Source organism: Strongylocentrotus purpuratus, unplaced genomic scaffold (assembly GCF_000002235.5).
Source record: "Strongylocentrotus purpuratus isolate Spur 01 unplaced genomic scaffold, Spur_5.0 spur5_scaffold_7, whole genome shotgun sequence".
In the NCBI taxonomy this organism is placed as follows: domain Eukaryota; kingdom Metazoa; phylum Echinodermata; class Echinoidea; order Camarodonta; family Strongylocentrotidae; genus Strongylocentrotus; species Strongylocentrotus purpuratus.
This window is the reverse complement of record NW_022145613.1, coordinates 35,486,325-35,500,789: the sequence shown is the minus strand read 5'-3', so window position 1 is coordinate 35,500,789 and position 14,465 is coordinate 35,486,325. Positions and strand designations below refer to the sequence as shown.

General features: G+C 37.4%; 1 protein-coding gene across 4 annotated transcripts in view; it reads left to right on the top strand.

The window, feature by feature from the left end:
• Nucleotides 1-12,523, top strand: part of LOC105446090 (triple functional domain protein-like) — a 72,029-nt gene extending 59,506 nt beyond the window's left edge. For all 4 annotated transcript variants that reach the window (XM_030974166.1, XM_030974169.1, XM_030974168.1 and 1 more), the window contains 7 exons: nucleotides 344-436; nucleotides 1,325-1,453; nucleotides 1,973-2,158; nucleotides 2,454-2,622; nucleotides 3,092-4,158; nucleotides 4,728-5,008; nucleotides 7,093-12,523. In XM_030974166.1, coding sequence (XP_030830026.1) covers nucleotides 344-436; nucleotides 1,325-1,453; nucleotides 1,973-2,158; nucleotides 2,454-2,622; nucleotides 3,092-4,158; nucleotides 4,728-5,008; nucleotides 7,093-8,512 — 3,345 coding nt within the window. In that variant the 3' untranslated portion in view covers nucleotides 8,513-12,523. The remainder of the gene's footprint in view (nucleotides 1-343; nucleotides 437-1,324; nucleotides 1,454-1,972; nucleotides 2,159-2,453; nucleotides 2,623-3,091; nucleotides 4,159-4,727; nucleotides 5,009-7,092) is intronic.
• Nucleotides 12,524-14,465: the final 1,942 nt, after the last annotated feature.

The window sequence follows — 14,465 nt, the reverse complement described above, 5'->3', positions numbered from 1 at the left end:
GATTGTTTGTCTCATTATCCATATTTGTTCAGTTTTCTTTTTTTTAATCCATTTAAGTTTTCTTTTCTTCCTAACCGTCACAAAGCTAATTTTCACGATCGGGCTCCACCCTTCACATCTTTGATGTAAAATCATAACAGATTGCAGAAAGTTATGAAACAAATATGGTGTTTACAAGCTTATAAAAAGCTTTATGAAGCTTATTTGATGGTTAACCATTTCAATCAAAACTTCCCACATATACACATGTATTTCATGAACTTTCCTACAGCTGAGCTCTCTTTTAAAGTATTTTCTTCTCTTTTTCCCTTTTTTTCCTTCTTTTTTTGTTCCATTTGAACAGGAGATGAGAGTAAAGCTTGGTCACAAACTGTCGCTATCTGATCTACTTATCAAGCCAGTCCAAAGGATCATGAAATACCAGCTACTACTAAAGGTAGGAATCATGGACAAAGCATACCTTATTCCTTTTTCACCTTCTTATTCACAACTGGACGAACTTTGCATTGACAATACACTGCAGTTTACAATGGTATTGCACTATACTAATATCCTTTGGCAAGACGTTAATCTACCTTTGCCACTCTCCACCCAGGTGTTACATGGGTACCCGGTAGGATGCCAAAGTTAATGTAGTTTGCTCAGCATTGTGAGCGTCTGTAAAATGACACCTGGTTGGAATGCTCCCCAGGGAGTGGAGAATGTGCATACATTGTGTGGTGGCAAGGCTGAATACGATGACCGGGGTATTAATGATCTGTAAATCGCTTTGAGTCATCATTGATGTATTAAGCTCTATATAAATGCGGAATATTATTATTATTATTACATGTATTGTGTGATTCTACATGTACTGTCACATTTCTAGTCTGTTGAGTTGTTTAATGGGAGTGCCTTAAGCAATCTGCATGATGGAGATAAGTGCTATCCAAGAATATAATGTTGTTAGTATTGATAGGCCTATTGATTGATAGTTTAGCTTACCTGGTTCTGATTGTGATTATTCAATATTTTCTCCTTTGATAATTGCCCAAGACTTATTTCATCAAAAGTTCAAGGTTATAATTAGCGTTCAATTGGATTTTAGGGTAGGTTCAGGGATAGGGTTAGGTATTGTGGTGAGTCCGGAGATGATGTTTATGTAGAATATGAGGAAAATGTAGGAGCAACCATCACACAACCTCTAGTTGGTCTTCTCTGTTCTTTGAGCACTACATGCTTAATTTTAGTGGAATAAGCTTTAATCATCAAGTCGCAGATGGTGAGTAATGTAGTGATTATTTCACCATTATTTTGCTCTTTCTGCTTGTGTTTTGCCGTACAGGACATCTTAAAACAGTCGCAGCGAGCTGGTATGGATACGGTAGAACTCGAACAAGCCGTTAACATCATGAAGGTTGTCCCGAAGAAAGCCAACGACATGATGGCTATTAGCAGACTACAAGGATGGGATGTACGTAAAAGCAATCTGCTAAAAGATTTTATAAAAATTGCCAGTATAATTAATAAGAGTATTTCTGAGAAAAATGTTGTCGTCATCATCTTCAGACCAAAGATATCTACATTGTATTTTGCGTGATCATTGAGTTGAAATTCAAAAAAGAAAACTGCCTAACATGAAAAAGATAATTGATAGTCAAATAATAGATTCCTCTTTATTGCCTGAGAGATTTGTTTTGAGTGAGCCACATCAAGAAAAACTAACACTGCCAACAATTAACTCTTTCTGGCCTAGGTCAATGAAGGTCAATGGAGGGAGCCAACTAGTGACCTCTACAGTCTTTGTTTTTCCCTTCATGTATATGGACCATACCCTCTGAATGATATATACTGTATGTAAGAACTCCCTCCAGGAATTTAAAAAATACTCCCATTTACATTTTTGGTACTTAACCATGTACTTTTCTTGTGGTGTGTATGTTAAAGTGTTCAGATTATATAATTTTGTTGCCAATTTGATTACTCCGTTTAGGGTAAGATCAATGCACAGGGAGAGCTACTGATGCAAGACTTACTCATGGTGGCCGTGGCTGACGAAGGAACGCAGAAGTACAAGGAACGACGGGTCTTCATGTTTGAACAGATCGTGATCTTTGCAGACCAACTAGAGAAAAAAGGTTTTAGTAATCCAGGTTATATCTTCAAGTACAGTATCAAGGTGAGATAAGAACTAAACAGAACGGTTTCTTAATAATAATGTCATCATTTATCATGTCTGTGCTTGGAAAATAATTGGTTGTTACTCATAGAACCGATTTTCATTTTACATTTCACTAAAATGTTCGGTAGAAAAATCTTTGCAAGTACGATTAGAAATGAATGACTTTTCATGTCAATTTGTTATATGTTTACCTTCATTAACAACCCATTTCTCTCTCTGTCTCTCTCTCTCTGTCTCGCTCTCTGTCTCTCTCTCATCCTTCCCTTCTCTTTCTCTCTACTCCTCTCCCCAGGTGAACCAGCTAGTGTTGGATGATGGGGACGATCCTATCAAGTTCACCCTGAGAGCCAAGGCCAAGGATGGTCTGGTGCTCAACTGCCAGGCTAGTACCCCTGTCTGCAAGGTCAAATGGGTCACAGAGATCAGTCAGGTTTGCAATCAGCAGCAGAACCTCCTCAAAGGTGGGTTTCCTCCCCCTCACCCCCCCCCCCCCCTCTTAACTTTGTAAAGAGAAGATTGTCATGCAATTGCATTTTGAAGGGAAAAGTATCCAGAAGCCCTTGTTTGTATTGAGCTGAATGGCTAAACAAATTATTGGTTTATTATTGAGTTAAAACCAAGAGAAGTCTAGGATTGCAATGCCTAAGAATCAACCAAATCCTACGTTGTGCTCTATTTGCATCTGTTCTGTGCACCAATCTGCTTTATTCAACATGTTTATGAATGAAATAGATACGATAATAGACGTTGATAACCCAGTGCCCAATGAACTTGTTGGTTCCTCTATTATGCCTATGGGGAATGAGAGAAGTCGGTGGTCAACAAGTTGACGATCTTTTTAACAAGAGTTTTGTCAAAATGAATATATTGTCCACTAATATCCTGAAGATGTAAGATGTAATACTAGATGTCTTTTTTATATCCCATCAGCCCTGCAATCACCAATTGCTTACCAGAAAGGACTAGAGGGAGGAGCAAGTTTAGGATTGGATCCATTTGGAGCTCCGGAGGGCAAGTCTCCCGGTCCGTCTCCCGCACCGTCCCCTACCTCGCCTAGTGCGGACAAGTCCACCAAACTGCGCAAGGCTGTATCTCAGAGCAGTGAACCCCCAACACAGCTCCAGAAACAACATAACCTCTTCAGCAGTCTCAAGAGTCGCAAGAACCAGACAGCCCCAGCTGCGATCTCCCTTAACGAACTCAGAGAGACCAAGAACAATGCCAAGAAGAACGACGCAAAGTCTGGGACGCCCACCCACGATGAAAAAGCGGAGAAGGGAAAGGACGATAAGAAAGACAACACGGCAGGGTCGCCGTCTATCCGTAGGAAATTTTTTGATGGATTGTTTCATTCATTTCGTCCAAGCAAGTCAAGGGACACAAGCCCTATGGGAAGCAAGGAGAGTTTGCAGAAGGGTAAAGAACACAAAGAGATACCCAACACTCCTAAAGAGATTGTGGAGAAAGGAAACAAGTCAGTAGTACCAGTGTCGGGTCATTTAGATTTAGGGACGACTAACAATGCGACGACCGAGAACGCTTCAACGGAAAGTCCGAAGACTAACGCAGCTAATAAGAGCCCGCTAATGCGGACGCAAAGTGCAAATATTGGAACTGCTGTAATCAGCAATGAGAAGATGTCACCAGGGTCGGTGTCAACCGGCAATGGTGGTGGGGTCGCAATCGATAACAAAGCCGATAACAAAGCCAAAGGGAGCCCCCTACATGTGATAAGCTCCTCCTCCAGCCCATCTAAAGACAGTGGCGTTTCCGTACGCTCTAAGCGTGCATCCACAGGTTCGCTACAGAAAGATGGCGAAGTGAATGGAAAGGACAGTACAGAATCACCGTCCAGTCAGAAGAAAGGAGGTCAGTCCTCGTCTCCTGCGCGTTCGCAAATACCTCATGGGGTCACGAATCGAGATCAGTCAGGATCACCCTTCAATCGATCGAGCTATACATCGGTTTCCAGTTCCGAACCCGACGATGGAACATTTGTGAGTTAACCTACTTTGCGCTCTCTTGTTCTATTTGTGTTTGTTCATGCGCCTGTTGGGTTCTGAATCTATTCAATTCTATAAGGTGTAGATTTTTTTTCAATTAAAACTCATATAATGACACAGTTTATTATACATCATATGAATGACTCTCTTATCTCAAATGCAATGTACCACAAAGGAGACATTGATATAGAATAAATGGGTACCTGACAGGAATTAATTCCTTGAAATGCTTGAGCCCCATAATGGCAGCCGTGCTAAAGCCAGGGTAATAATCCAGAGTGTCAGGAGTGTCAAGTCTGACAGATATGAGCGCTATACAAGGGCCCAATATTATTTATTATTACCTGTACGCAGCCTGTTGACACTGCACCATGTGATCCTGGGTCGGTCAGATCCTACAGGGAGTGACTCAGATGGGTCAATGGCCATGCGTTCATCCTCTGGAAGTCTCCCCAGTTTTTCCTCCCAGAGATGTGCTGCCTTCTAGAGGAAAGATAGAAGAGAGGAAACCTACTAATATCTCCACATTATTTCTCTTTCCCCTTTGATTCATGTCTAAACAGACCGATCACTGCATGGCTCCGATCGTAGAGGACTATGCTGCAGAGAAGGAAGATGAGATCTGTGTTTCCAAGGGAGAGGTGGTCCAGATCCTAGCGGCCAACCAGCACAACATGTTCCTGGTGTATCGAGCAGCGGACAAGCAATCCCCAGCGATTGAAGGCTGGATACCAGGCGAGGTCCTCAACTTTACCGGCCCCACCCAACACCAGAGCAGAGGAGGGGATTCCCCTGCTCCTGGAGCCGTGGCTGCTCCAGTGGCGGCCAAGGACAGCCCCAGCAAGTAAGACCCCACAAACTACCACACCATAACCACAATATCACTGCTACTTCAGCTACTGCTCCTACTACTACCATTACTACTTGTACTTCTTACATATGCATTGACATCTGCATAATCATCAACATTATTCTTTCATTATATTCTTTTGTAATCATCCACTGGTTTGACATGGAAAATGGTCACTGATCTTGAGTCCTTTATTGGAACTAACACCATGATATCACGACCATGGCCCCCATTTCTCAGGATGTATGTGGGTTTTCATCCCCCAGGAATCCTGTTCCTCAGACAAACTGCTTGATGAGAGTCACCATCATCATCATGCAGGAACAATGACATATAAGTGGGATGGTTTGGATGCAATCATACCTAGTGTGAAGACTTCAACTTTGAAACGTTTTACAGGATTGTTTCATCATCTTTTGTTTCTTGTTGCATCTTTACCATTGGTTGCAGTACAATGAAACACCATGGTAATTGGACATCACTTTAACTTCACACTTTTGCTGACCTTGACGATAAGTTGTCTTATTTGTGTAGAGGTAGATCATTGGAATTCATTCATCGTGGTATATGTTTTGGACCAAATGTAAATGCCCATTCATTTAAATCCTTTCGAAATGTGGAGTGGAGGAGTCTATTTGTTGTAAAGTATGCATTAGGTGAGCCAGAATTCTTCACAATGTAGTGCAGGGGTTTATTCTTCTTCAATTCTAACTTTGTTCTATTTTCTACTATTATATTATCTGTGTAGAGTCAAAAGGGCATTAACTCATATACTGTAACACAGAGTTAATGCCATTTCTGCCCTTAACAGATAATATAACCAAGCCAACAGCATTACAATATGATTGATAAGGTCTCATGGGTTTCGTTCATCACATGCCATATATATATATATATAATTCCATTTGGAGTTTCCATTGGACAGCCTGTTACATCTTGGTTGCTTCATGAACATTCAACAAAGTTGATCATATGATCAGTATCCATCCAATTTACTTTGCAGTTCATTCTTCAGGTGGTGTATAGATAACATGGGAACTTGAGGTGATGTGTTCAACATTAACAAAAAAGATTAATTAATAAAGCATGTTGTATTTCTTAAAGTGCAAAGGAAATGTTGTCACCAAATGTACATGGATGTGTTGGTAGCAATGATGCTACATGTACATGTAAGTAGATGTTGTATCATTGAGGTGAGTAGGGTTCTTGTTAAGATACATTCACTGTGACTTGCAATCATGTACTTGGTGAGAAGGACAGTAGACTTTCCGTACTTACAGCCTGAAGCGAGGCGTTGGTTGACGATCGTGCTACAGAGACCGGGAAACTAAACCAGAAATTGGTACAACTCCTGAGAAGGACAGTAGACTACCCGTACTTACAGCCTTAAGCCAGGCGTTGGTTGACGATCGTGCTACAGATACCAGAAACCTAAACCAGACATTGGTACAACTCTGTATTAAAGCAGGAAAACTCTGTGCCTCTAGGACCTCCTGTAGCTCACATCACGACTCCTACTGTAGTTATGACCATCTGCTAGGAACTCTTACATGTACAACACATTACTGCTCGCAAGCATTGGACCACAAAAACTGTCATACTGTACCTAAGACCTTTTCGCAGGACAGAATTGTGCTTCATGAACAGAACTTGTGACTTTCTCTGCAAGGCAATAATATACTCCAAAACATGACTACTTGAAAGGAAAGGAAAAGTTATATGAAATCCTCACAATGTTCTCCAGTGCAGGAAGATGTCTGCGCATCAGTCTCTATGTTTATTCCTCTTTTCATAATGTTCTCTTTTGCAGAACATTTCTTCAACAGAATATTACAGTAGATAATAGTATTTTCTGATGCCCTTGAAATCCAAAGACAGAACCTGAATTAATAGAATTTGAATTGGAGAATTAATGCAAAATAATATGTAATTTCTTGTCAAAATGGTCTGCTAATCATATTGATAAAAGGAGGTTGCTTCTGTACACAATTGATGAAACTTTACTAATAATGTTTTGTCATTTTTCTTCCCTCTGTTTCTCTACTCTTTGCATACTTGGGATTATCATGGTATTGTAGTTTGGGTTTAGAAAGTAGTTCTCCTGAGGAAACTGAGTCGCTGAGTTCTTGCTCAAATCCCCCAGAAATCACTGACCTCTTAGATCAGTTCATAGCAGAGAACATGGTATCAGAGCCGACAGGGTCGCCTGTTCAGCTCAGCAGGGCCAAGAGGGGATCTTTGTTAGGTTACTCTGAGACTACATCACTAGATCATCACATCTTGAATGATACCTATGCTCCAATATCACCCTATACCTACAATCTCAATTTTGAAGCTTTGTTGAGCCCAAATTTCCAACAAAAATGGAATTCTGTTATCCTGGGATTGCCTGCATTTGACTTTCCTAGCCCAGAAGCTCAAGTGCTTCCCGACTCTAAAGAAGATGAAAATACAAAAGAAAGAAACTTGGATAAACTTGAGAGGGATATGCAAGACAACTCTTTAAATGAATCTAAGACCCCATTAGAAACTTTTGTTGAAAGAGAGATATGCAATGAAGAAGTTGGTAGGCATCCCAGTGAAAATTTGTATCAGAATTACTTGAAGGATTATTTGTATTCATCTTTCGAAAAAGTAAAATCTTTTTGTGAAGACAATGGGAAAGCCGACGGAAGTTGCATTGAGGAGACAGTAATGGAAAGTTCCTTTCAAATGCCTCAAACCAGTCTGAACCAGAATGAACCAGTTTTGCCTATACAAGAACCAATTCAAGCCAGTTTTGAGCAAGAACAAATTCAAGCTAGTTTTGAGCAAGAACCAATTCAAGCCAGTTTTGAGCAGGAACCAATTCAGGCCAGTTTTGAGCAAGAACCAATTCAAGCTGGTTTTGAGCAAGAACCAATTCAAGCCGGTTTTGAGCAAGATCCAATTCAAGCTGGTTTTGAGCAAGAACCAATTCAATCTAGTTTTGAGCAAGAACCAATTCAAGACGGTTTTGAACAAGAACCAATTCAAGCCAGTTTTGAGCAAGAACCAATTCATGGCAGTTTTGAGCAAGAACCAATTCAAGCTAGTTTTGAGCAAGAACCAATTCAAGCAAGTTTTGAGCAAGAACCAATTCAAGCCGGTTTTGAGCAAGAACCAATTCAAGCTAGTTTTGAGCAAGAACCAATTCAAGCAAGTTTTGAGCAAGAACCAATTCAAGCTGGTTTTGAGCAAGAACCAATTCAAGCTAGTTTTGAGCAAGAACCAATTCAAGACAGTTTTGAACAAGAACCAATTCAAGCCGGTTTTGAGCAAGAACCAATTCAAGCTAGTTTAGAGCAAGAACCGATTCAAGGCAGTTTTGAGCAAGAACCAATTCAAGCTAGTTTAGAGCAAGAACCGATTCAAGGCAGTTTTGAGCAAGAACCAATTCAATCCAGTTTTGAGCAAGAACCAGAGGACTCGGTATCCAACAACACAGAATCAAAGATTGGTCCTTGTTTTATCCAGTAGATTAACAATAACATAATCATTTCTGACCATTTTAAAATGCAAGGTGGTAGAATTCTATTTAAACATAATAAGAGACATTCCAAAGTGAACCATTTCATTTTATTTCTATTTGGTAGTTATGTTCATTTACAGGAAGATTGGCATACGGTACAATGTACATCTTATGATTTGTTTTCTGTATGATTTGTTTTAATATATTTTTTACATTAATCACACAGTCACAGACTCGCTGAAGAGGAATCTTTTTTTCAAATTCTATCATCTAGTTATCTGTATGACATTTAAAGGGAAAAGAAAAGGGATTGGGCTATTAAAAGCAAAACGTGTGCTTGCAAAATATTTAAGGCAATCAAAACATTTTGCTCCTTTGGATTTCCTTGTTTTATAATCACTTACCTGTTTTCAGATCAGTTAATATGGGATTTAGGTCTACAGATTGGTATTCATCATGGGAAAAAAAATTCATCTGATCTGTCGGACATCTTGGTTCACTTTGAACGAAATGAAACTTCATGACTGGACAGATACATGTTGTTTCTTTCTGTTTTGTTTCATTTTGTTTTTTCACTAAAATGTATTTGCAGATACTCCATACCGGGTCTACATTTTACACCTACTTGTATTCATTTACGATGGTTAAGTTATGCTTATGATTTTGCGAGGTTTATCATGGAATATAAGTTTTATTTGGGGCATCACAGATTACATGTATGTCAGATTTCAAGATTGGAAATGAGATATTCATTGGTCACAACTTTATCTTCTCTTCAATTTTGTTTGTTTATATAATTCAAATCTGGTAGGGACTCTGAGAGTCACCTAAGATATAGAAATTGTATCGGGATGATAGCTTCATAACTAAAAGTGAAAATTTTCCCCCAAGATTTATTTTACATCAACACTTTTTAAAAAGTGTTCTCATTCTCATAAAAACAGAGAATTGCAAAGAAATGATCATGCCGCCCACCCCCTCAGAATAAGACCCCCCCCCCCCCCCCCAGTGATTTCAGCACCCAACTTGTGAGGAAGCCTCTGTGATGAATATTATAACCATGTATCTTTCTTGATATGTGGTGACATTGTCTTGAAGTTTGCACAAAATGATGATGGAGGACCACGATGCTTTCTTGTTCAAAACCTCTGTTATCTCAATTTACATAAAAACATGCAATGGCTTCTTCTGGCCACGATGTTACGTGAGAGAGTTAGAGAAACAAAGTACAAACCAGATTTATAGATACACCATTTCTTGCTGATAGGTTTGAACATTTCTTCTTCTTTCATTCATTAAAAAGAAAATCATTACATGATGATTGAAATGGGCAAAAGATAAAGTGAGCTTATCATATGTTAAATGGAACACACACGATAGCACTGTGAGGTATACCCTGTGTGTCATATCGGGCTATATTCGAAAAGAGTTTCTTGAGTACAATGTGAGTTGCTTCAAAGACAAGGAATGTTTTGATAGCCAGGTATCGTCATGCCAACTATCAATACCCTGTCTGGTATCATTATTATCCAAGAGGTCGGAGAGATATTGGAGAATGCACGTATGAAATTGATATCTGCACATTTATATGGATTGACAATCACTTGATTATGATTATGCATTAACATTCACCTTTCATAGTAGGTTAATATTTCTATTTTATCACAGATTTATGGACAAAGAGGTGTTTTAATGATCTTTCAGTTATCTATTGCATATATTCACCTTTTTTTAACTCATATCCACTCACAAGATGAAGGAGAAGAAAACTTTTATTTCATATCGTGATTGATTTGTGCTTGTGTGATTTTTCACAATGAAAGTCAGAATTTAATCTCACTATAAAGCTAGCAATCAAAATACTTGCTTCTTTCAGTAGTGAAGTTCTCTTTACCTCTTTGTACTGCTATGAGAAGAAATGCTGATTCTTTGAAAATGCACTAAAGGGCAACCCGTCCTTCACAGTATTTATGAGCTCAATTAATATTTGCTTTCTAGGGAGAGGGTCCATGAGAAGTTTCTATTTATTACATGTATATCAGTGGAATTGAACCCTCACTTTTCATTTGAAGAATTCTATCTATGACGTTATGAAGTTAATGAATATTGTTCTTGCTCAAAAAACAGTAAAGAAAACTTTTTACAATCATTTCCACTAATTGTATGTTGATTGAAATGTAACTGTAAACTTTTTTTGTGGAATGGTCTCACCAAAAAGCTGAAAAGGGGTACATGTCGAAGATGGCAAAAAACGTAAACAAATGATGTATGTTGCACTCAAAAAGTAAGAACAAGTTTTTGTGTGAATCAACGTGAATATAACAGCACTGTAGATTATCTGATTGTACATACTTTGATGTATTGAATTAGTCTAGATATAAAATATGTATTATAGAATGTACAGACCCTCTTCATTTGACTGGAACATTCTATACCCCAAGATGGGTGCTTCTTGAATTCTATCATAGCTGTTTGTCGGGTGTTTTTTGAAGTTTAGAGAAGAAATTTGGTAAGCCAGCATTGATTTGTTTCTATCTCTGGGCCATCTTTCACATGTGTTTTAATCTGTACAGAATTGGATGAGCACTGTAATGTTGTTTAGTTGCTACACATACATGACGATGACAAACTATTCAGTAGATATTGACGAATGAGTCGTTATTCTCATGCACTTGTTGGATAATCCCCTTGAGTCTTTGTTGAAACTCATTTGTATACCACATCAACTTTGCAGTTACACTTATTTTGGAATCTTCTTATTTCTGGATTGAGATATGTCTCCCCTTCACCAAAATGTACTAACCTTAGTTAGTGTGCCTGAACATGCGTAATGCTATGCCGGAAAAACAACGCTAGATTACCAAGAGACTTAATCCTTGATTAATCCTGTATTCAAAGCTCAGTTTACTTGTAGATGTCTAAGTAGACATTGTAGCAAGGTCTCGTTGCTATCATATAGGTACCAAAGATGCATTGAAAAAGCTCTAAACTTTGGTGCTTGGTTGCAAGGAAAACTGCAGATACATAGCGTGGACCAGAACAAATAGAATCTAATATATTCTTTCACTTTTGTATATTTCACCTATGGCAAAGGTGATGGATATATAAAATTATAGACTGAATATATTATTATACTCTAGGTTAGAATTCTTGCGCCATACTTTTGTTTTTTGGTATCTGTAAAAAGTTGAAATTTGCCCAGCATGAATTGCTCGCTGTAGAGTGAATGATCTTGATTATGATATATTATATTGTAGTGCAAGAATGAGAATACTGAAAGACGGGATTTATTTTTACACTTTATTTATATCTAGCATATACATATGATCATACTATTAGCTAAATATTTGTAAGCATGTTACAGAGTGTGTGGCCATTGCTAATATCTCAATCCCTTTATGCTAGTGCTACATATCGAGAACTAGATAATGGAACTTTCATTGCAAACAGAAATAAAATCTTCTTTAAAGGTTGCAGAGTTTGTTAATCAAATTTGAAGTAATGTCATTTTTATTTTTTCCTCTCTATCAATCTATATACATATCTCTCTTGTTGACTTTCTTGTACAAAATGTTAATAAGGTACAAAGCTAGATTAAAAAAATACTGTGATAAAGTGTGTACAATAATGAAAAATACTATGTAACAGAACATAAGTACAAAAAAATCAATGTGAATTTTAATTGATACATCTATGGCTATCTCTCTTGTTATATTCAACAGATTGTAACTTTTTTTCTTGTGTGTTCAAGATTGATTAATTATTCTGTGAAATGACAGAACTGTTGTTGTTTTTTCTTCTCTTTATGACAAGACGAAGATGATGGAGACGAGAAGACTTGTAGAAGAATTTTAAGTAGAGATGATGGTGATGAAGAGAAGGTTAAAGACTTATTATGATGATTATTGTTATTATTAGTTTGACACCAATCGTAAGATTGTGTATTCAATGTCTGGATGCAAAAAAATATAATATTATTGGAAAAATAAAGATGGAAAAAAAAAATGATGCACCGAGTATTAATGATTATTATGAAATTTGATGTGCTTTTTTTTTGTATGTAAGTGAAGCTCTCTCATTGAAAGAAATTCCTATAAAGCTTATCAGATTTAATATGTAAAAATACTAATATACATATATTAATTGTTTGGAAGGGTATGCTTAAAACTATTGCCCAAGGTGATCTAGAAACTGTACTGTGGCCTGACACAAAGTCGAGGAGCATAGTGCAGTCTCAAGATCATGAAGAAGCTATAGTTTAACCGACCCCGAAAATCAGTAGTTAATATTTGTTTTATATACTTCATATACATCACTTCATATACTGGATGTATCTTAAAATTGTGTAGTGTGCTTTATATTGAATGAGTGCTTATTGAATAATTAATTGAGTAGCCTTGCTTCAAGGTAAAGTCATTGAAATGTTATGTCATCTATTTGGAGGGCATTAGCAATAGAAAGTTGACTCTCTTTTGGCTCCAAACAAAGAGTTTGAAAAGAAGAGAAATGTCATTGATCTTGTTATAAAGTTCTGCATTGTGTTACAAATTACAAAGCATGTCAAAAATGAATTGAAATGAGTTTACCTGGGAGGGAGGCTAGATGTTCATGTAGGTGGTTTCGTTTGTTGTTGTGTGTGTGTGTGTGTGGTGGGTCTGTTGTATGCAACATCACAACCATGTTGGAACAGCATGTGGCTGATCATGACTGCCTCAGGAGACAACATAGAACCCGCACATCCTCCTGTTGTCCTCAGCAAGTTGGCAACACAACAGATTGTCACCCTTGGAACATCAATGAATAGAATGGAAAATACCTTGGATGCAACATTGCATGCAACATCAAGCCTGATTCAAGCAACCCCTGCAATATTGATGTTTGGTGAGTTGCATGCACAGCAACTTGATGTGAAGTCTGTTAAAGCTAGCCACCAAAGATCACTTGATGTTGCATTCATTCTGTGGAGTCGTCAATATTTAGAATTCATATTTTGTGTAGAATTAGCTGGTAGTATATTTGCAGTATTGTAAGTATATTACTTACAAATAAAATTAATATTGTAATGTTTTGTTAAGCGCAAAGGATAACACTCACAGGATGACACTCACATTCTTGTGAAAATGCTTTTTGTGTAGTATTGATTTGGTCTTTTTTAATGTTGCATTCAAACTAAATGTTGGTGTCTAAAATTGCAAATTTTAGAGGTGTTGTGAAAATTGCTTTAATTCTGTTAATTTGTGTGACAGTTTTTGTCTTCCTGTGTTACATTTGTGCATGAAATGTTTTTGGTTATCAGTTTAGTCCAGACTATAGGTTTGCATGTAGGGTGTATTTCTCAAAGATAAGTAAATGTCTTTTGATTTTGTTGTTTTTGATGTTGTTCATTGTGTACAAAAAAAAGTTGTAAAATCACCTTTCTTTCTCTTTGAACAGCATGAAAATGTGGTTTGGGAGCTTGGGCTGCATGATATAGTATTTATACTGAGTATATGTCAATATATTTCTTTTAAATGGTAAAAGTTTAATTGTCTGTGGTATTATCTTTACTTTTATTTGTTAAATTTTCTTTGTTGATAGACTGATCTTTTGTAGACTCTGTGTTTTCAAAGCAATGGCTCATACATGTATTTTTGCTTCAAAGTTGTGTTGTTTTGTGTAATGAACAATTAATGTTATGCAATAATATTTGTTTACAAACTTTGTAAGTGTATATTTATACCTAGGGTTAGATTTAATTTTTCTTCTTTGTCTCTGCTGGTTGGGTCTATCAATATGTGTTGGCCCTGTCTTTGGTGCATGTAAACTATAAGCTTTGTTTCTTCCTTAATAATCTTTGCTCATTGCAAATTATCCATTGAGGAATAAACCCATTCATTTCAGACTATTGATTTTTGGTATGTCTCAGTTCAGACTATTTTTGTCCTTATCTGTACTTTAAATCGTCAAATGCTCCCTTTCCCA